Genomic DNA, 22,349 nt, shown 5'->3' on the forward strand with positions numbered 1-22,349 from the left:
CCAACACACACACAATTGTTTTCTCTTTTGAGACATAGTTGCACTGTGTCACTCTGGCTGGCTTGGAATTCATCAGATAGCCCAGGCTGGCTTCAAACTCACAGAGCGCTGTCTGCCTCTGCCTCCTAAGTGTTGGGATTAAAGATGTGTGGCACCATGCCCAGCAATAATAAACTTTAAGAAGATTATTTTTTTTAGTTAGAATAGCTGATGATTATTCATTATTAGTCATTATTTTACTAGTCAGTATAGCCAGTGATTTTGTATTTTCCATATTGATACTCAGTGTGTCCTGTTGTTGGCACATTTGCAGAGTTACTTCTACAATGATGACATCTTTAACTTTAATTATGCCCAAGCCAAAGCTGCAACAGGCAACACCAGTGAGGGTGAAGAGGTAAGTACCTGCTTTTGTTCTCTTTATATGGTCCGGGTGGCACACACCTTTAGGTAACTCTGTGAGTGCAAGGCCAGCCTGGTCTACAGAGCGAGTTCCAGGACAAGCTCCAAAGCTACAGAGAAACCCTATCTCAAGAAAAAAAGAAAGAAAAGAAAAAAGAGAAAGAAGAAAGAAGAGAGAGGAGAGAGGAGAGAGAGAGAGAGAGAGAGAGAGAGAGAGAGAGAGAGAGAGAGAGAGAGAGAGAGAGAGAGAGAGAGAGAGAGAGACCCTGTCCAGGAAAACAAAAACAAAATCAATAAGTGATGACACTTATTCAGGTGCCTGCTTTGAAAAGGTTTTGAATGATCATATCTGAAAGAATTCTTAGCTTCTTCTGACTAAAATAAAATGGCCAAGGGTAAAGGACTATTATAGGTTGATTTAGCTAGGGACTGATACCCCATTCCTATAAACCCAGCACTTAGTAGCATAGGATCCTGAACTACATAGCAAGACCCTACCTCAAAAAACCAAAACACTTCAGAGAGATGGCTCAGTGGGCCAAGAAAGTAGCTATGCAAGCTTGCTGACCCAAGTTTATCCCTGGCACCCACAAACGAAAGCTGGCTGTGGCAGCATTCTTGTAGAGGGGAGGCAGAAGCAGGAGAACTACCTGGAAGCTTGCAGCCAGCCTGATGTGCAGCACTTACAACAGAAAATGAAAGGCCCTGCTTCAGCAGGGTGGGAAATAAGAACAAGCTTCTGAAAGTTGTTCTCTGACCTCCATGTGCTTATCATGTTAAACATGCACCACATACTCCTATGTGCACAAGCACACACACAAACATACACAGAGTAAATAATTTGTTTCATTATGGTTTACATTAAAAAGTACAGTATCAGGCTAGAGAGATGGCTCAACCATTAAGAGCACTTACTGCCTTTGCAGAAGACCAGGGTTTAGTTCCCAGCACCTATATGGTAGCTTACAACTGCCTGTAATCCAAATTCCAGGGGATCTGATACCTTCTTCTTCTTTCTTCTTCTTCTTCTTCTTCTTCTTCTTCTTCTTCTTCTTCTTCTTCTTCTTCTTCTTCTTCTTCTTCTTCTTCTTCTGTGGGTTCTTGCATGTTTATGGTGTGCATAAATTCAAGTGGGCTCACATGCATACATATAAATAATAAGCCTTAAAAATACAGTGTTGAACAACATATAGATTTTATAATAATTAATGTTTTCCTTTAACTTCAGTTTTTCTAGTAAACAATAAGGCCTGGTCTAGTTAATTGTGTCCATTGTTATTGTTTACCCGGCCTCATGTTTACTCCCTTTCTTTTCTCTCATAGGTCTTCCTTTTGATCCAAAGCGAGAAGTTGAAAAATGATTACATTTACCTCAGTTGGCTAGCTCGCTGCTGTGAGTCATCTCTCTCAACATTACAACAAGGATCCTCTTTTCTTTTCCATTAAGTAATCTGGAAAATCACGTCAAGCATTTTCTCCACTTTTGTGTTGTGTAGAGTGAGTAGATGCTGGAATGAAAGGCTGTTTGGTGGGAGCTGCCATGTGACTGTGATGTGATTAGCTCCCCATCCTACACTGGCGTACCGCCGCTAGTGCAGCAAATGTCAGGTTCTTTCAGCTCTGTTCAAGCTTGCAGGCTTTGTGCTCAGTGCCATTAGAGAAATGGTGCTGTCACGCTGGTTTTACCTTTTCATTTGTCAAGCCTGAAAAGTGGCAACATGTCAAAATGCAATTTCTGTCCATTGCTCACCTGTAAGTAGTCTCTCAGATCTCTTTTCTTAGATTTTTTTGCATATAGTCACTATACAGTGCCAGGTTTCATCAAACAACTTCAAGTATATCACACACTCTGACCATATCCACCCCACATACCCTCCCATAGTTTCCTCCACTCCCCATCTCCTCTGCTTTCATGTCCTATGGAGAAATGGTCTTTTGGATCTGTATTAAATCTAGGATTTACAATTGAGAGAAAACATTTATTTGCCTGAGTTTTCATATGTTAATATGATGTTCTTAAATTGTATGTTTCCTAAAACATGACATAATTTCATTGTTCTTTGTATTGTGTGTGTATACTTTATTTTATCTGTTCATCTGCTGGTGGGCACCTGGGCTGTTTCCCCAGCATGGCCATTATGAATAGTGCTGAAATAAACATAGCTGTCCAGGTGCCTGAGATAGAAAGACCTGGAATCCTAGTGTAGTTTTGTTCTAGGCAGGGATCAGTCTTGGTCCTTGTGTGACAGGCTGGTGCTGTTCTGCTCTAACCCAGCCCCCCATTGTGAGATTCTGAGGACCTTTGATAACAAACTTTTGAACCTGCTGAACTAATTTATAGTCCCACCAGCAGATATCGTCTCTTCTCTTCACGCTCTCCATACTTGTTTTGTTTGATGGCCATTCTGACGGGATGAAATGGAATCTCATATGGTTTTAATTTTCATTCTCTGATTGCTAAGGTTGGTGAACATTTTTCATATGCTTACAGGCCATTTTATTTTCTATTTTCAGAACTGTTAATTTTTTAGCCCATTTGTTGGCTGGGTTATTTAGACTTGTGGTATTTGAGTTTTTGGAGCTCTTTACATCAGATACATTGCTAAATAGTATTTTTGCCCTTTCTGTTGGCTGCTGCATCACTCAGGTGTTTCTTTGGCCACACAGAAGCTTCTTAATTCGTGAAGTCCCATTTGTTAAGTCCTGACCTCATTATTAAGCTATTAGTGTGCTTTTGAGAAAGACCTGCTTATGCCTCTATCTGGGAGTATTTTCTCTAACAGTTTTAGCGTTTCAGCTTACTGTAGGTCAAGGTCTCTGATCCACATTTTAAGTAGATCCCTATCCAATAATAGGGATCTAATTTCATTCCTCTGCATGTGGATGTCCACTCCCCAGCACCATTTGTTGAATATATATTTTCAATATATTTTCCCCAATTTATGTTTTGAAACTCTTGTTAGACTCAGGTGGCCATAACTGTGTAGATTTAATTGTGAGTTCTTTATTCTGTTCCATTGAGTTATATGTTTGCCTTTGTGCCTGTACCTCTTTTGTATGTCCATGTGAACTTTAGCATTTTTTCCCTTTTTTGTTACTGTGAAGAATGACATTGGAATTTTTGTGGCAATTCAAGATTACATATTGCTTTTGGTAATATAGCCATTTTTATTTTTGCTGACTCAATACCACAGGGGCTCTTTTATTTTTCTAGTGTCTTTTTTTTTTCTTTAGTGCTTAAAATTCCATTGTTTGGGTCTCTTACTTCCTTGGTTAAGTTTATTCCCAGTTGCTATTATGTGTCTTTAAAGCTATTATAAATGGGACTGTTTCCCTGATTTCTTTCTTGGCAAGTGTGTAATTGGTATATTAAAAAAAAACCTACTGTTTTTTCTTTCTGGTTGATTTTTATATACTGGTAGAAAGTGTAATCAGGTTTTAAAGTTTTCTGGTAGAATTTTTCAGAGTTTCCAGTGTGTAAGTTCATACCTGCAAGTAGGGATAATTTGACTTCTTTCTTATTTCTGTGTTATTTGTTTCTCTTGTCATATTGCTCTAGTTAAAACTTCAAAGAATAAGAGTAGAGAAAAGTTTTAAAACTTGAAAATATTTTAAGGGGTGGAGAAAATAGACACCTTTGTATCATTCTGGGTTTTGGTGGAAAGTCTGAGTTTCCCCAAGGTTTTTCTCTCTTGCTTATTTACCATCTGCTGTGTTAATTTCTCCTATGCCTCCATGGATATGTTTGTCTCCTTCAGTGTGTATGTTCCTCCCACAATTCTTTTTAGTTTGTGTTTATCATGACAAGTTTTTCTTTCTTCAGTATGAAGCATGGCTTTGCTGAATATACTAACCTGGGTTGGCGATAATAATCGACAATAGTCCTTGAGAATTTGATATATGTCATTCCATAAACTTTTAAAGTTTTCTGTTGCAAAACTTACTCTTGTTTGATGGAGTTGTCTTTACATATGGCTTCATGCCTATCCCTTGAAGCTTCTAATGTTCTTTTGGGCCCTACATGTTTAGTGTTTTAACGATTGCATGGGAAGTTCTTTTCTGGTCCTATCTTCTTGGCATTCTAAAGGCCTCCTGTGTCTGCATGGGTATCTCTTTCCCTAGACCTTCACATTTTCCTACTAGGATCTTATTGAATATATGTCTGTGCCTTTGTCTTCAAGTCTCTCTGTTCTATGCCCATGAATCATATATTAATCTTTTAATCATTCATATATCTCATTTCTTCATCTTCCATTAATACTTTATTTTTATTGCTATATGACTTTTCTAATCATGGTATTAATCTCTAACGTAATAAAACAGAGACTGTTACACACACACACACACACACTTAATGCATACACACACACATACACACACACACACACACACACACACACACACACACACACACACACACACACATATATATATATATATATATATATATATATATATATATATATAATTTGCTATACTGGCTTCCAAGCTAGGGTCCAGACAGTCCAACAATAGCTGTCTGATGATGGAAAGGTGACAATCTGGTAGTTATTCGGTCCCCAGGATGGATTGTCTCACCAGTCTCCCAGTCTGGCACTGGAGTCGTAGGGGATTCCTGGAGAGATTAGCTCTAGTAGAGGCAAAGGGGTGTATCAAGCAGCAGGGCGGGTGGCCTTGTCAGTGAGAGTGAGGGCAAGCAGGTAGATAGCAAAAGCTTCCTTTTCCCAAATGTTAGGGCGGGTGCTTTGGCCTTAAATAATTAAGAAGACCCCCACAGGCATGTCCAGAATCTTGAGTTTTAGTTGATTCTGATACATAGCCAAGATTAGCTATCGTATCCATACCCTCTCTCCCCATGTCCTGATACTGTCTTCCACTGGATCATTCTACTGGCGAGGGACTCCCGCTGAAGTTTGTATCGCTTACTGAATTTTCACTTACAAAATTTCAAGTTAAGTTTTTCTAGTATTTCTTCTTATGAATTCATCTTTTATATCTTATTTTGAATTTTTAATTATTTTAACAATTATCTTTTTAAACATTTTATGTGCATGAATGTGTACAGTCTTCATGCAGTGTTTGTGGAGGCCAGAAGGGAGCATTGGAACTGGAGTTATAGACAGTTGTGGGTCATCTGTGGGTCAGAGAACCAGAATCTGAGTCTTCTGGAAGAGCAGCCAATGCTCTTAACCACTGAGCTAGCTTGATTTCAACGAATGATCTCCTGTTCACTCTTTGCCGTCTTTGTCTGGGATTACACCCAACTCATTTTCACTCTCACTGAGCTCCATTACTGTGAAATTATGAATTTTTAGAGTAGTTGTATTATCTTTATTTTTCATGATTTTTACGTTTGTGAATTGGGACCTGTTTTTGATTTTTGTTTTGTTTTTTCAAGACAGGGTCTCACCATGTAGCTCTAGTTGTCCTGGAACTCACTATATGACCCAGGCTGGCCTCAAACTCACCAAGATCCATCTGCTTCTACCTCCCAAGTGCTGTCCACACCTGGCTCTGCATTGGGTTTTTCACATCTGGAATTGTGTTTTTGGCTGGATTTTGTCTTTCAGTCACTTGTATTCTTTCAGTGAAAGTATTTTAGTGTTAATGTAGGTTGCTCCCTTCTGATCATAGAGTGTAGCTCAGCAGTAAAACCTCAGCCTATGTGCCCAGAGCACCAGGCCCAATATGCAGCTCTGCCCTGAGAGTAGAATATTAACTGAGCAGTATTAACAATTCTATGACTGCATCTACCATGAAAATGCAGCAACAGAGGGCACTGGAGAGATGGCCTAGTGGTTAAGAGCATTGCCTGCTCTTCCAGAGGACACAGGGTTCAATTCCCAGCACCCACAACTGTCTGTAACTCCAGTTCCAGAGGATGCCAATGAACATAAAATGAAGTTAAATTAAAAAACAAAGAAAAAAGAAGAAAATGCAGCAACAGTTAATTAAAAGCAGCTGCCTTTTCAATTTTAATAATCTTAGGAGAGTAAAGGAGCAAGGACAGTACATTGTATGCTATGATATTAGTTATTAATGGTATATGATATTAGTTATTAATGGTAGGGATAGAAGGGAAATAAACTGCATAAGCCTAATAATTAGTTTGAGCAATAGAAAAAAGTAAGAGAGAAAAGTAAATAGAAAGGGTGAACAATAAAAATAGAGGAGATAAGTCATCTCAGCTGAGAGGAGAATGGAATCATATCAGATACTTAAACCAGGAGACCCACAGTTATAGGTCTACTTATGTTCTTTGAGATGCCAATTAAAAAAATCAAAACAAGAATAAAACAAACAAAAAATCCAGCATACTTAAGGGGGGTCAGAAAAATCAGAAGTTCAGGAGTCATCCTTAGCTACAAGATGAGTTGTAGTCAACCTGGGATACACCAGATCTTGTCTAAAAAAATAAAATAAAGCTGTTTGGGAGACAGAGGGAGACAGATCTTTTGTGAGTTCAAAGCCATCCTGGTCTACCTAGAGTTCTAGCCCTCCAGGGCTACAGAAGAAATCTTTTGTGTTTTTTGTTTTATTTTGTTTTCAAGACATGGTTTCTCCTTGTAAACACCCAGCTGTCCTGGAACTAGCTCTGTAGACCAGGCTGGCCTCGAACTCACAGTGATCCTCCTGCCTCTGTCTCCCAAGTGCTGTGATTAAAGGTGTGCACTACCACCGCCCAGCTGTGAAATCTTTTTTTTTTTTTTAATAGCTAATCTGGACTAGAGAGATGGTTTAGTAGCCCTTTGGTAGAGGGCTCACTGCTCTTCCAGAGGACTTGACTGGATCACTGCATCCACATCAGACTGCTCACAGGGCATATAAACTCCAGTCCCTGAATAAAACATAAACCTTTAAAATAAAATTAAAAAGCAAAATTTTAAAAAAATAAGAAATAAACAGTGCACAACAGAGGTAGTCTACTAAGTTAAAATAAATATTAAATAGGGAAGCACAGAGTGAAGGAAAGAGAACTCAGTGGGAGTTCAGAGTCTGTGGTGCCTTATTTGGGCCAAGTGTCAGGCCTGTGTCTATATAGTCTCTTGCATAGCCATTGTTACCATTCAGTTCAGATTTAAAAATAGGCACCCAGGGCCACTGAGATGACTCAGTAGGTGGATGCTTGTTTTCTGAAACCCACGTAAACGGTGGAAGAAGAGAACTGACAGGTTTGTCTTCTGACTGTCATACATGTGTCCTGGCATGTGCCCCTCAACCCCAAACGCAAACACCGGACCACATGACAATATTCAGTTTTGTAGTCACAGGAGACTTTTAGCAATATCATATTTCTTTTTGTTGGTGGTGCTAGGAGTGGGGAGATTTTTTTTTTTTTTCTGAGACAGGGTTTCTCTGCAGCTTTAGAACCTTGTCCTGGAACTAGCCTCTTGTAGACAGGCTGGCCCTCGAACTCACAGAGATCCGCCCTGCTTTCTTGCCTCCCACGAGTGCTAAGATTAAAGGCGTGCGCCACCCACTGCCCGGCCTGTGCTAGGAGTAGTCTTTTGAGGCAACCGTTTCTTAATTCTCTGTATCCACAGGACAGCCTTAAACTCTGCTCCCTTGCTTTAGTCTCTAAAAACTTGGCATTACAAGGCATGGCCACCACCCCTAGTCAGCCCAGGTTCTGTCGATGGGCGAAAACTGTGAGTGGGCATGGATGAATCACGACTTGTCTTTGCGAAGTGGACATTTCTAGAAGCCAACTCAGTATAAAGGAGGAATTAAGCCTTAAGTATTTAAGTTTGATTCTAATTCTGGTAAGGAGCCAGTTAGATGGCAATAATCACCATTTTGTGTTTGGGTTATAAATCCAGTCCACAGGACAAGCCGCAGTGAGGAGGTTTGTTCTTAAAACGTCAAAAAGCCTGGGGGCCAAGTGATGGCTCCGTGGCTAAGAGTGCTTGCTGATCTTGCAAAGGGAACAGAATTCAGGTTCCAGCACCCAATCAGCTGGCAACCTTCTGTTACTACCAGCTCCAGGGCATCCAGTGCCCTTTTCTGGCCTCCAATGGTACACAACACACACACACACACACACACCACACATACACAAACACACACACACACAAATTTTAACAAACAAGGTGGCATACTCCTATAAAACCCCATCACTTGAGAGGCTCAAGGCTGAGGCTGGAGGCTCGAGTTGAGCAACAGCTTAGGTAATATCTTGAGACATTGTCATAATATAAATAATATACTTGTTTCCTTTTGTAGATATCATGAACAAAAAACCGAGACTAGCTTGGGAACTTTATCTCAAGATGGAAACCTCCGGCGAGTCCTTCAGCCTCCTACAGCTCATTGCCAATGACTGTTACAAGGTGAGCTTGTGTGACGGGAAGGGGAACAGGATCAGTGTCACGATTCCTCAGCTAAACGTTAGTCCTAGAGACTGACTAGCCATTGGTGAGAGATTGCCACCCTTTTTATGAATTACATGAACTCAGGGATAGGCTAGTATTCCAGAGTTTCATGTGCATATGAACAATGTTTAGAAGGAGGTCTCTGATTTCTAAGGCCATGAAAGCTCAGCTGGTATCTAGGTAGAAATATTCAGCTGATGGACAGAAATTTGGTTCTGAAACTTGAGAAACATGTCATCTGGAAACAGATTAGGACTCACCATCAGCATTTACGTTCTGATTAGCTAGGTGTGGTGGCACATACCTCTGATCTCAGCACTTGGAAAGGAGAGGCAGGAGGGTCACTACAAGTTTGGAGGCAGCCTAGTTTCAAGACCAACCAGGTCTACCTAAAAAGATCCTGTTTCAGAGAAAGAGAAAAATGGAGCCCTCAGAATGAGTGAGATTATGAGCTGGCAAGATGACTTATTGTTTAAAAGCACCTGCCACCAAGACACCTGATGATGTGAGTAAAGTCCCTGAAACCCACATGGTGAAAGGAGAGACCAGTTCCTGGGAGTTCTCCTCTGACCTCCAGATGAGCACTGTGGCACACAGGCACTCATACACACACGCACACACTGTGGCACACACACAAAGACACACATGCACATACTGTGGCACACGGGCACACACACACACTGTGGTACATGGGCACACACACAGACACATGCACACACTGTGGTACACGGGCACTCACACACGGGCACACACACTGTGGTAGATGGGCACTCACACACACATGGGCAAACACACACTGTGGTACACGGGCACTCACACACACGCACACACTGTGGTACACGGGCACTCTCACACAAGCACACACTGCTGGTACACGGGCACTCTCACCCAACGCACCACACTGTGGTACACGGGCCACTCTCACACACGCCACACACGTTGTACACGGGCACTCACGCACACACAGGCAGACACACACCTTTCCTGCCTTCTCAATGCCTGTGTCTCTCCCTCCCTTTGGAGTTTGTGAAGCTGGGAACATAGAAGATGAGTTGGTAGAGCATTTACCTAAACCATGCTCCAGACCCTGAGTTCAACCACAGTGCCACAATAAAGAAATTAATTTATTGATCTCAGTTCTACAGATAAGAAAACATTTTTCATACTCCTTATAGGGAGGGCCATCATCGATCTCAAAACATCCAAGCCAAATTTGGGAGGATCCCCACTTTTGTATGCTGATCATAGTAAAAACAATTGGTTCCCAAATGAATAAGGAATATCATATACATTATGCTGATTAAAGAAAACTTTTTGTGTTTTATAACATATATAAAACATTACTTGCAATTATAACATTATCAATGACAATATTATCAAGAAAGATTGGTGGGCTGGGGTGTTAGGGATGCTCAGTAAACAGGGAAGGCTTGAAGTCACTGTGGCCTGGAAACAAGGGGAAATCTCTGGGGAGGGAGGAATCTGGATCTTGGTAGTGGAGGACCGTCACCTCAAGCAGCGCACACGTAAGCTTCCTGGTTCCGGTCTTCTCACTGTAGCTATAGAAGCGATAGGCACTGGGAGAAAGAAACTGTGAGAGGCTCAGGAGACACCATCCTGTCTGTGCAGCTCCTATAGATCTGTAACTATTTCACAATAAAACTGGGGTGTTAATGGCTGGAGAGATGGCTCAGCAGTTAGAGCAACTTGCTGCTCTTCCGGAGGACCCAGATTTTGATTGCCTTGGTGGTTCACAGCCACCTGCAGCTTCAGTCTCAGGATCTGATGCCTCCTTTGGACATTCATGGGCACCAGGGGGCACCAGGCATCCACACTGTCCACAGACATGAATGTGGACCAAACAACCCTACATGTAAAATAAAGCTAAAACTTGGCCAATGAGATCATTCTGTGGGTAAGGCACCTGATGCCCACCCTGACAGCCTAGTTGTGATTGCCTGGGACCCCATGGCAGAAAGAGAGAAACACTCCCAAAGTTGTCCTCTGGCCTCCATGTTTGCATGACATGTGTGCAGGGTAAACAAACAATGAAATAAAAACATACAAATAAAATAACCTTAGAAAAGTAAATAATTAGTACTATATGTTATAATATAGATGGATGTTAAAATTGTGAGTCAAATTCAAGACAACGTATTTCATATAGATAAAATCCTGAGAGGCAAAATTTGATGATATCATTTAAAAATGCAAAGAGGGTCAGTGAGATGACTCAGCATTTAAAATTACTAGCTTCTAAGCATAGCGAATCTCAGTTTGATACCTGGGACCCACATGGAAGGAAAGAACTGGCTACCACAAGTTTTCCTCTGACGTCCACACATATAAATAAGTAAAGCACACATATTCCCCCAACACAAAACTTAAAAATCATTTAAAAAGATGCAGAGGTAGAAGATAAAAGTATAAAGAAAGTCTAAGGATTGAGCAACGGAAGTGGGAATAGCAATTGTTGCTTAGTAATGAAGAAGCCAAGGATCATTGTCAGGTGATATGCTAAAGGTCTTGTTTCCACATCCCGTGACCTCGGTGATGGTCCGCTTGTGTTCACACATAGTAAGTTGTACCTGTCTCCACATGGCTCTACCTGGTTATCTAACATATTGTGAAGACAGAAAGGTTAGCCTGAGAAGAGGAAGAACACTTGTTTGCAACACAGGAAGAAAGATGGGACAAGGGAAGGGTTAATTTGTTCTGTGGGGAGAAAGTTTGCTTTCTTTGTCGTATATAAAAGCCGAGAATTTGCCATGAGGCTGAGGCAGCAGATCTCTATGAGTTTGAAGCTAGCCTGGTCTACAAGAGCTAGTTCCAGGGCAAGCACCAAAGCTACACAAAGAAGCCCTGTATCAAAAACAAAACAAACAAACAAACAAAAAACAATTAACAAAAAAAAATCAATATTAGCAGGACAATGGTGGCGCACACCTTTAATCCCAGCAGAGGCAGGCAGGTCTCTATGAGTTCAAGGCCAGCCTGGTCTACAAGAGCTAGTTCCAGGACAGGCTCCAAAGCTACAGAGAAACCCTGTCTTGAAAAACCAAAGTAAATAATAAATAAATAAATCCCAAGAATTGCAGTATAGACTTAAGGACTGGTCTATGGCTGAGAAGGAGGCTGGAGGGATAACCACATCAACAGTGAGTAGGATCACCCAGCAACTAGGAGCCTTAAGAGCCAGCTCAGTTGTGCTCAGCATGTCCCTGAGGCCAAGGGAATGTGTCATGTCTTTGGAAAAGATGTCTGTCGAATTGAATTAAGAGATTTTTGTATTTGGACTTGTCACTGCCCAGAAATTCTAAGCATTTAGGGTACTTGGGAAAAGATCAGTCTTTTGAGTTGCATATGATCAGAGTAATGTACTGAAAAGACTTAAAAATACCTAAAAACAAAACAAAAACAGCTATTGGTTTCTCACAAGAGCAGACTAGAATGAGAAGAAATAACAACTGTCTTGATGGCATTGTAATTCAACAGTATATAGACAAAATGTTCTATTGCTGAAAGAAAGGGCATGTGGCTTTAAACTAACCTATACACTTAAACTGTGGTCCTCTTATTTTGGACAGGAATTGAAATGCACCTAAGTTGCTACCTCAAAATGGTGTGTGTGTGTGTGTGTGTGTGTGTGTGCATTTGTTTCATCCTGTTCTGTTCTTATTCTTTACTTTGTATATTCCATTCTGTTCCACCTCTTGTCTAAATGTTAGTGCTACCACCATGCTTTGTTTTGTGCAGATGGGCCAGTTCTACTATTCAGCCAAAGCTTTTGATGTCCTAGAGAGGCTGGATCCCAACCCTGAATACTGGGAAGGCAAAAGGGGTGCCTGTGTGGGCATTTTCCAGATGATTTTGGCTGGGAGAGAACCCAAGTAAGTACACAAATAGATGGAGGCGCTCTGTTCAGGCACGCCTGTGACGGGGTGCCCGGGGAAAGTGTAGGGAGAGAAACGTTGAGATGGCAATACTTTTGGTATGATCATTTCTTCCAGAAATGTCTTATTTTTTATGGAATCAAATGATTATAAGTCACACATACTGGGGACACTAAGCATACGAGAGCCTCCAAATCCAGGGCAAGATGTACATCTGATGAACAGCTATTTCCATAAACAAATGTCATTCATGTCTCCACTCTCTTCTCCGCCTATTGGCTTTTCCTTCTGTTGTCTAATTTAGGCCTCAGAGAAATAGGAACAGAGTAGACGTGGTTGATAATTCTGTTTTTGCTTCTGCCTTCTCATATTCTAAGAAATGCAGAGGTATTTGATTATGTAAAACTAAGATGCTTATATTTCTGTGTGATTAAAAATTAAAATTTTTAAAAATAAATTCCTAGCACATGGGATTCTGAAGCAGAATTGTGGGCTCAAGTCCAGAACGGCTAGCCTCTGCTAAAATTCATTCATTAGTTCAGTGCTCTAAAAATAACTCTACACAATATATTCATTGCTTACTGCATACATAGAGAAATGTAATACTCTTTTTAAGCAAATTACTAAAATTTGCTGGGTGGTGGTGGAACACGCCTTTAATCCCAGCACTCGGGAGGCAGAGGCTCTGTGAGTTCGAGGCCAGCCTTGTCTACAAGAGCTAGTTCCAGGATAGCTAGGGCTATTACACCTGAGAAACCCTGTGTCGAAAATCAAAATTATCAAAATTTACCTCCTGCATGTGTCTATTTACAATACCAAATAAAAGCACTTAGGTGCAGGAGGTTCCTCAGAGAGAACAGGATAGAAAACAAGACTACAAGGGGAGCCACCCAGAATCAGTTGCCAACTTCTGATGAGACAGCAGGGAAGCTTCAGCCCACCTCACCTAAAATCCAAGCCTTAATTTTAATGAATTTGGAGCTCAAGATGGCTCGCGGTTAAGAACACTTGCCGCTTAGTCATGAGGACTGGAGTTCAAATCCCAGCACATATGTCAGGCAGCTCACAAATGCCTGTAACTTCAGCTCCAAGGAGGACACTCTTCTGTCCTTCTCAGGCACCTGCATACATGTGCAAATACACTCACACAGACCTACACAAAGGGACTGGTCTTGTAGACCAGGATGGCCTCTAACTCACAAAGATCCACCTGCCTCTGTCTCCCGAGTGCTGGGATTGAAGGCATGCGCCACCACTGCCCGGCAAGTTAAGATATTTTAATTAAAGTGTAAATGCTGTGCATTCACCAATTTTCAGTCCTTACTGCTATTCTTATCTATATTTTTAATATTTGTGAACCCTTTCTAAACAAATCTGTTGACGAAGCCACCCTTGGCTATGGGTTAGAAAACTAGCAACTTTGTAATTGGTTTATGCTCAGTGGAGCTCCGGTGAACAGGGATGCCTCACTCGGATACAGTGTAACAGTGAGAGACTGCCAGCTTCCTTCTCTACTGAGACAGTGTCTTTCAAACCCTTTCCCCAGAGAGACCCTCCGAGAAGTGCTACACTTACTGAGAAGCACGGGAAACACCCAAGTGGAGTATATCATCAGGATCATGAAGAAGTGGGCCAAGGAGAACAGAGTGCCTATCTGAACAGCTGAGCCCCAGGCCAGGGACCAGTTTCCTCTCACATCACATTGGAACTGTTTCCTGTACTTGAATATGTGGTCCAGGACCCTGTTTGACTGACATTTGTTCCTTGCTGTTAGCACATCAGGATGAGTGGCTGGTATGTGTGGACTTACATCCGGCGGCACAGATTTCCCTGCTCTTTACCCATGTAATCTAACATGAAAGGATTTTGAACTTCCCCGGTGCCTTTCTTCCAAAATCACTCAGAATACTCATATAATATCCTGGCTTTTAAGAGTAGATAATAGTTTTTTCTTTTTCTGTTAGCATTTCAGGACATTTTCTCCTAGCTGCAGTGACAAGTACTTTCATACTAAAGAATTACTGTCATTTGATCAATCTTCCATCATCTTGTACATTAGCTCATCCATGAAGAATACATCTCTGAGTCCCGGGAGAAGTCTTCCCAGCTGTGTGATTCTAAGGATGGCCGTGAGACTCTCTACCACACTGTGCGGTCAACAGCAGAGAATAGGCTTAGAGATCACTCAGTAAGTGAACTCCCACTATAGCTTGTTACAGTGAGGCGAGTTGAGTAGTGTAAATTCTTTAAAGGCGAGGGAAAAGAAAAATGTGGCATCTCTAAAGGCATACCAATCTCAAGTTGCTACTGCCTTGTATTTAGGAAACAAACCAGGGCAAACTTCTTCATATATCAGTTGAACAAACAGCAGTTTGAACATAGGGCTGCAAAGGTTTTCATAAAATATATGTATATGTTTTTTGATTTGGGTCGTTTGAAACAGGGTTTCTCTCTGTAGTCCTGGTTGTCCTGGAACTCACTTTGTAGACCAGGCTGGCCTCGAACTTGGAGATCTACCTGCCTCTGCCTCCCAAGTGCTGGGACTAAAGGCGTGCACCACTATCACCCGGCAAATTATCACACATGCACACATAATAGATTAATACAGTTAAAAACAAGGGTCCCTGGACGAAAACTCCTAATGGCTAACATCTCCATTATATCTCAGCCTCATGTCTCTGAGCTGTCATTACGTAACCCTCGTCATTCTACAACCAAGTATTCTTGGGTCTATGTCCCACTTTCAGAGAACAGACACATCTTTTCCTATATCAGATCACCTTGGTTTCTATGCCCTATAATGTTCTTCTGTAAGTCTGAGGTGCAGTGTCATGGCTAGAACAACGCAGACTCATCCTCAGGGAGCAGAGAGTGGGCGGGGAGAATGGAGGAGTTTCTGGAAGCAGCACTGGTTCTTCCTTGCGCCATGGCCTCCTGCTGCAGGTGGCATAATGCTGAACAGCTAGAAGAGGGGAGCCCGTTCAGAGAGACAAGCGCAAAGCAACGGAGCAGTGAACACAGGCCTTCCCCTCTGGCCAGCCCCAAGGTGGTCTGGAGCTCTGCTCTAGAAGAGGGCCAGTATGCCATCTTTTACATAGGTCCAGATCTGATCAGTACAGAGCACAAATCACGTTCTGGTCTAAAAGAACTCCAGGAAACAAAGCCGTTTTATGCCAGAGCGTCTTGTTTTCTTGTTTGTTGTTCCTACTTTTCCATAATAGCTGGTTCTCACTGTCAAGGATATTAGGTGGGTCAGATGGGTGCTGAACTTGGTATAGTTCGTGTGAAACATTCTTGTAAACTTAGTTACTCAAAAGGAAGCAGAGTAGTGGGAGGGCAGATGCCACTCCTGGGGGCTATGGGCATTTTGCAGTGAACTGCTGTTCAGGTCTAGCTCTTCATTCATGCTGATGTACTTCCCAGTGAGGTTTTTTGAGTTTATTACTCAGTAGTCTGACATTTTTCAGTCTTGAGGGAAGGATGTCTATTCCCCCAACAGCAGAACTTTAGTTTTTAAAGTTTTTAATCTACAGGCTTGAGACAGAAACATGAAGGCTAGTTAAAGCGAGTCAACATGTAATTCTGTTAGGAGGGATAATTGCTTCTGATTGTTTGAACAGGTTCCCAGGCTTCATGGCTATGTTCTCTCACAGATGACAGCCCAGGGGAGAAAGGCTCCAGGATGGGGAATGTATAATGTGCACAGTCTATAACATCAATGTACTATTTAAAATCTGTAGTGCATACTTAGAAATGGAAAAAAACCTTTTACAGTTATTTTTGTATTGCAAAAGAATTATATACTATTGTACTATATTTAAATTAAATTTTATTTTTTGGTTCTTTTCGTGTGTGTTTATGTTTATATAGGTGTGCTTGCATATGTCAAGGTCAGAGGTCAAGTTGAGTGTCTTATCTCTTTCCACCTTATATTTTTAAAAGATTTAGCTTTCATTATATGTATGTATGTGGATTTGTGCACATGAATGCAGGTGCCCACAAAGGCCAGAAGAGTACATAGTTCCTTTGGAGCTGGACTTAAGGTTTCTGTGAGCTGCTTGCCATGAGTGCTGGGAACTAAACTGTAGTCTTCTGCAAGAGTATTTGCTCTTAACCACTGAGCCATCTTCTAGCCTCCTGACCTTATATTTTGAAACTGGGTCTCTCACTGAAAATGGACTTGCTCATTGGCAGTGCTGGCTAGCCAGCATGATGCTGGGTTACTCCTATCTGCTGTCTTCTCCTCCCTGACTGCTGTGGTTATGGGCACATGCTGGTATGCCTGGTTCTTATGTGGGTGCTGGAGACCTGAATTCAGATGTATGCATAGCAAGCACTTTGCTGACTGAGCCATCTACCCAGCCCTATTATATGGTTCTCATCATGATATTTTTTGCATACATGTATGTCTGTGTGTGGGTGTCAGATTCCCTGGAACTGGAGTTACAGACAGCTGTGAGCTGCCATGTGGGTGCTGGGAAATGAACCCGGATCCTGAGGGAGAACAGACAATGCTCTTAACTGCTGAACCATCTCTCCACTCCCTACCTGTGTCTTACGTGTCATATTAGACAAGTTTGCAAATACGTGAGCGTCAGAAACTTCTTAAATATAATCTTAATGTCAGCCAGGTGGTGGTGGTGCAAGCCTTTAATCCTAGCACTTGGGAGGCAGTCTGGCAGATTTCTGTGAGTTTGAGGCCAGCCTGATCTACAAAGCAGATGCCAGAACTGTTACTCAGAGAAATCCTGTATTGAAAAACCACACACACACACACACACACACACACAAAAAAAAAAATCTGAATGTCTTATGTACACCTAAAGGCTGCTCGGGGGTTTAGGCTAAGCTCAGGTGAGAGGAGATAGACTGTGGATATACTTTATTCGTTATATTTTATATACAGGGCCTTTGTAACCCTGGCTAGCTTGGAACTCACAGAGATCTGCATGTTTTACCTCCTGAATGCTAAAATTACAGGCGCAAGCCACCATGATTAGCTGCTTATTTAAATTCTTTTATTTTTTTAAATTGACTTTTAGACAGGGGTCTCATGCAACCCTTAAGTGCATGATAGGATGCACTTGAACTTATGATCCTTCTACCTCCACCTCCCAAGCGCTGGGATCACAGGCATGGGCCATCCATCATTCCAGGTCATTTGAGTTCTTTAAGACACGACGTGGAGCCAGGCATGGTGGTTCATGCCTTTAATCCCAGCACTCTGGAGGCAGAGTCAGGTGGATCTCTGAGCTTGAGGCCAGCCTGGTCTAAGAAAGAAGAAACAACATGCATGCCCTTCCATACTAGCTTTCACAGGATAGCCTAGCAATTTCATTTTTTAGCTACTTGCCCAAGAGACATTCTATTCAATCACAATATGCACAAGAATGCTACTTTGAACTGCTATTCTCAGGAGCAGCCTGAACACAATCCCATAGCCCTGGCTAAGATGAGAGAATAAACTCTGAGACATCCCAGTGGAATACTATACAGCACACATTACAGGCGCCTGCAGCAGTAAGAGTGAACCTAGCAATACTGAGCTTTACAGAAATAACCTTCCTGAAGTTAAAGATGATTAAAGTGGACACGGATACTGGAAAGGAAACAGGAGGATGAGCACAGAGGTCAGTACAGGTTACCAAGATGGAGCCAGGAGCTGGCATGGGAAGAGGCCACATAGGCTAGCAGCCAATTCTAGTTTCCCTGTGGCTGCTGAGTCACAAGCAGAGTTAAGGTTGCAGAAGAAAAAAAAAAGACTTCCTGTAGCATGAATTCTAGTTGTCTTAATTAATCAAAACCCAGAGTCAGATACAGGGGTTAAAGCTGAAGATCAGAGAAGCAGAGCAGTCAGCCAGTAGAGACCTTTCACCTCTACCAATGCTCAGACTGAAGAGGTGTCCTCAGACTGCCTAGATTGCACTGTGTCTCCACCAAACCTCGGATTCCTCCACACTCCTGTGAGTTCCTGTCTCTTCCCCTTTTACACTCCTCTCTCCACCCAGCCATATTGCTCCTGTCTCCACGTCCCTAGTGCTGGGATTAAAGGTGTGCGAGTCCCAAACACTTTCATGCTACAAATTACTAGTCAGCCAGCCTTAACATAGGGAACTATCAGGATTCTCTGCTGGACCCGGTGTAATCACAGAGGTCCTTAAAAGTGGAAGTGGGGAGCCAGGTGGTAGTGGTACGCACCTTTAATTCCAGCACTCAGGAGACAGGGGCAGATGGACCTCTGTGAGTTGGAAGCCAGCCTGGTCTACAGAGAGAGTTCGAGGATAGCCAGGGCTACATAGAGAAACCCTACCTTGAAAACAAAGGGGGGGTAGAAGTGGGAGTCCACGGTGGCAGCTTAAGGATATCTCAGCCAATGCTGATGGCTCTGCAGATGGAGGAAGAGAGCTAGGAGCCAAGGGCTGAAGGTCTCTAGAAGCTGGTGCTTCCTCTGTAGCTTCCAGACAGGGCTACCACCCTGCCAAGGACTTTAGCCCAATTAGGCCTCTTTTCAGACTTCTGACTTTGTAAGATTGTTGCTTTTAGTCAGTGGCCTCTAATTTGTCAGCAGCCTCGAGAAACTAGCACACTATTGAAATAATTCCAGGCCACATTGCTAAGTAGAAAAAATGGGTTACAAAAATACCATTTGATGTTGTCCCTGTTTGAATGTATCCCTGGAAACTCCTAGATTAGTTCCCTTTTCCTGTGTTTATGTGGTAATATATCCTAAGGATGGGACGAGGGTGCTATGAACAGAGCCTACTCTTCTGTCCTTCACCAAATAAGGACCAGCAAGAAGCCACAGGGCTTGGTCTTAGCATAGAGTGGGGAACCCTGATGGCTCCTTGGCCTTGAGAGGGAGGGAGGGGAGGTATGGGTGGAGGGGAGGGGAGGGAAGGGGGAGAAGGAGGGGAGGGAAGGGGGAGGAGGAGGGGAGGAAGGGGGAGGAGGAGGGATAGGAGATTGGAAATTTTAAATATAAAAAAAAAACCATGAGAAAAAAAAAAAAGAAGAAGCCACAGGGCATGGTGGCACACACTTCGATCCTAGCACTTTGGAGCTAGAGGCAGGAAAATAAGGGGCTCAGGGATAGTTTCAGTTATGTAACAAGTTTGAGGACAGCCGTGACTACATGACCCTGCCCTTAAAGATTTCAGTCTTCTTTTAAGTTATGTGCATACATGTGTGTCTGTGTTGGTTTGTACAAGTGAGTAAGGTTCCCTCCAGGGTAAGAGGAAGGCGTCAATCCCCTGGGGATGCAACTGCAAGCAGTTATGAGTCGCTCGCTATAGGTGCTGGGAGCCAAACTTGAGTCCTCTGCAAAAACAGTGCATAACTGCTGAGCCATCTCTGCAGCCCGTGAAAACCTTGTCTTTAAAGCCAAAGGGAGCTAGGTGTGGTGACACGTGCCTTTCATTCCAGCCACTGAGAGGAGATGGGTGGATTTTCTGTGAGTTCAAGGGCCAGCCTGGTCTACACAGCGAAAGTTCTAGGCCAGTCAGGGCTATATAGCAAAAACCTTTCTCAAAAAACATGAACCAGCCAGGTGGTGGTGGTGCATGCCTTTAATACCAGCACTTGGGAGGCAGAGGCAGGTGGATCTCTGATTTCAAGGCCAGACTAGTCTACAAGAGCTAGTCCCGAGACAGGCACCAAAGCTACAGAGAAACCTTGTCAAAAAAAAAAAAAAAAAAAGAACCAAAGGTGGGGCAGGAGGCTAGCAAAAACACCCCAGAAACAGGCACCTTGTTTTGAATTTGGAACCCTGAGCTATGAGAAAACGTGTTTCTGTTATTTCCGTATTTGCAATCTACCAAGTCTCCAATTGTATACAACAGCACAACACAAAAGTATGGCTCCGTTCGTGTGTATTGACATGTATGTGTACAGACTTCAAGAGCAGTGCCTATGCAGTTCAATTTGGACTTTTGCTAATATGTCTCTGTTAGGAGCTAGGGATGTAACTCGGTTGGAAGAGCGCTCACCAAACATGCATGAGACCCCAGGATCCATCCCCCCAGCCCTGTACAAACTGGGGCACAGCGGTTAACTCTCTAATACCAGTACTCTTGGGAGGTGGAGGCAGAAAGATAAGTCAAGGTCATCCTTAGCTACTTAGTGAGTTTAAGGCTAGCTTGGGCCACATGAGAACCCATGTTAAAAAATAAAACAAGGCCAAACATTACCCCTCTAATAGTTTCTGAACTGGAAGAGCTTTTGCTGTTGTTTCTGTTTGACAAACAAAAGACAGAAGTAGGCAGTTATGGGTATAGACTCAATGGTAGTGATGTGACTATTAGCTGGGTTTGAGTGCAGTGTAGTTACTGTAGTTACTAATTGTCCTTCCAAGTCCAACAGAAGGCCATGAAGACACTCAAGTAGTGTCAATGAAGACCCCGTGCCTCACAGTTCACAAGACCATTGAGTATGACCTAATATGTTACTATCACCTGAATAAGTGACTACAAGCCATTATGAAAAATGGCTGGACGTTAAGGAACATGTATATGTTAGTCACCATGCCTGCACATTTATCAAATCTCGTAGAATTATATTTATAATAAGGGGTTTGGGGGCATATAATGAAGTTATTTTTTTTTTTTTTGTTCTTTTGGTTTTTCAAGACAGGGTTTCTCTGTGTAACTCTGGCTGTTCTGGAACTTATTATATAGATAAGGCTGGCCTCAAATTCAGAGATCTGCCTGTCTTTGCCTCCTGAGTGTTGGGATTAAGGGTGGGTGCCATTGCCACCTGGCATAATGTATTTATTTTTAAACAGGAAGCTTGGGGCAAGATGGCACCACAGGTAAAAGTGCTAGCCTCTAAAGCAGTGGCTCTCCACCTTCCTAATGCTGCAGCCATTAATACAGTTCCTCCTGCTGTGCTGACCCCAACCATAAAAGCATTTTTGTTGCTACTTCCTAACTGTAATTTTGCTACTATTTTGAATTGTAATGTAACTACCTGTGTTTTCTAACAGTCTTAGGTGACTCCTTTGAATGGGGGTCGTGACCCACAGGTTGAGAACTGCTTCTCTATAGTCTGTAGTGACCTGTGTTCCATCCCTGGAACCCATGTGAAGGTGGAAGCACTGGACTGACAACAGTTGTGCTCCCAACTTCGCATGCATATGTGGCATGCACAAACTCACATGTATGAATCTCTCACACACAATAATAAATGTTTAAATGTTGATTCAAAAACAAGAATCTAGGTTTTAAGTATTTTGCTCTCTGTGTGAGGACAAATACCATTCAGAGACTGAAATTCTGCCTAGCATCCGTCCAGGGTGTCAACAGAACAAAAGAGACTACAGAACACGAGAGACAATGGAAACTCAAGGGTCTGGCGGGCAGTGACTGTAACAAATGAACAGATTAGTAGATGACACTGGGCATCTCAATTGCAGCTCTACAAATGTATTACAGTGCCTTAAGAATTCTGAGGGGAGGCGCTGGAGAGATGGTTCAGCTCTTTCAGAAGACCCGGGCTCAATTCCCAACACCCTCATGGCAGCTAACAACTGTCTGTAACTCCAAGATCTGACACCCTCACACAGACACATGCAGGCAAAACATTAATGCACACTTAAAAGATCCTGAAGAATTCTGACGAGAAGCATTTCAACTGGAGGCTTCTCTCAGATAAGTGTATGAACAGATAACCTTTTCATAGATATATA

At 42.4% G+C, this 22,349-nt stretch overlaps 1 protein-coding gene across 1 annotated transcript in view; it reads left to right on the plus strand.

Annotated features, from left to right (window-relative positions):
* Positions 1–16,509, plus strand: part of Ttc26 (tetratricopeptide repeat domain 26) — a 51,745-nt gene extending 35,236 nt beyond the window's left edge. Inside the window, exons 14-18 of the mRNA XM_038320828.1 lie at positions 314–397; positions 1,726–1,795; positions 8,626–8,732; positions 12,531–12,664; positions 14,214–16,509. Coding sequence (XP_038176756.1) covers positions 314–397; positions 1,726–1,795; positions 8,626–8,732; positions 12,531–12,664; positions 14,214–14,325 — 507 coding nt within the window. The 3' untranslated portion in view covers positions 14,326–16,509. The remainder of the gene's footprint in view (positions 1–313; positions 398–1,725; positions 1,796–8,625; positions 8,733–12,530; positions 12,665–14,213) is intronic.
* Positions 16,510–22,349: the final 5,840 nt, after the last annotated feature.

The sequence above is a fragment of the Arvicola amphibius genome, chromosome 2 (genome assembly GCF_903992535.2).
Source record: "Arvicola amphibius chromosome 2, mArvAmp1.2, whole genome shotgun sequence".
Lineage (NCBI taxonomy): Eukaryota > Metazoa > Chordata > Mammalia > Rodentia > Cricetidae > Arvicola > Arvicola amphibius.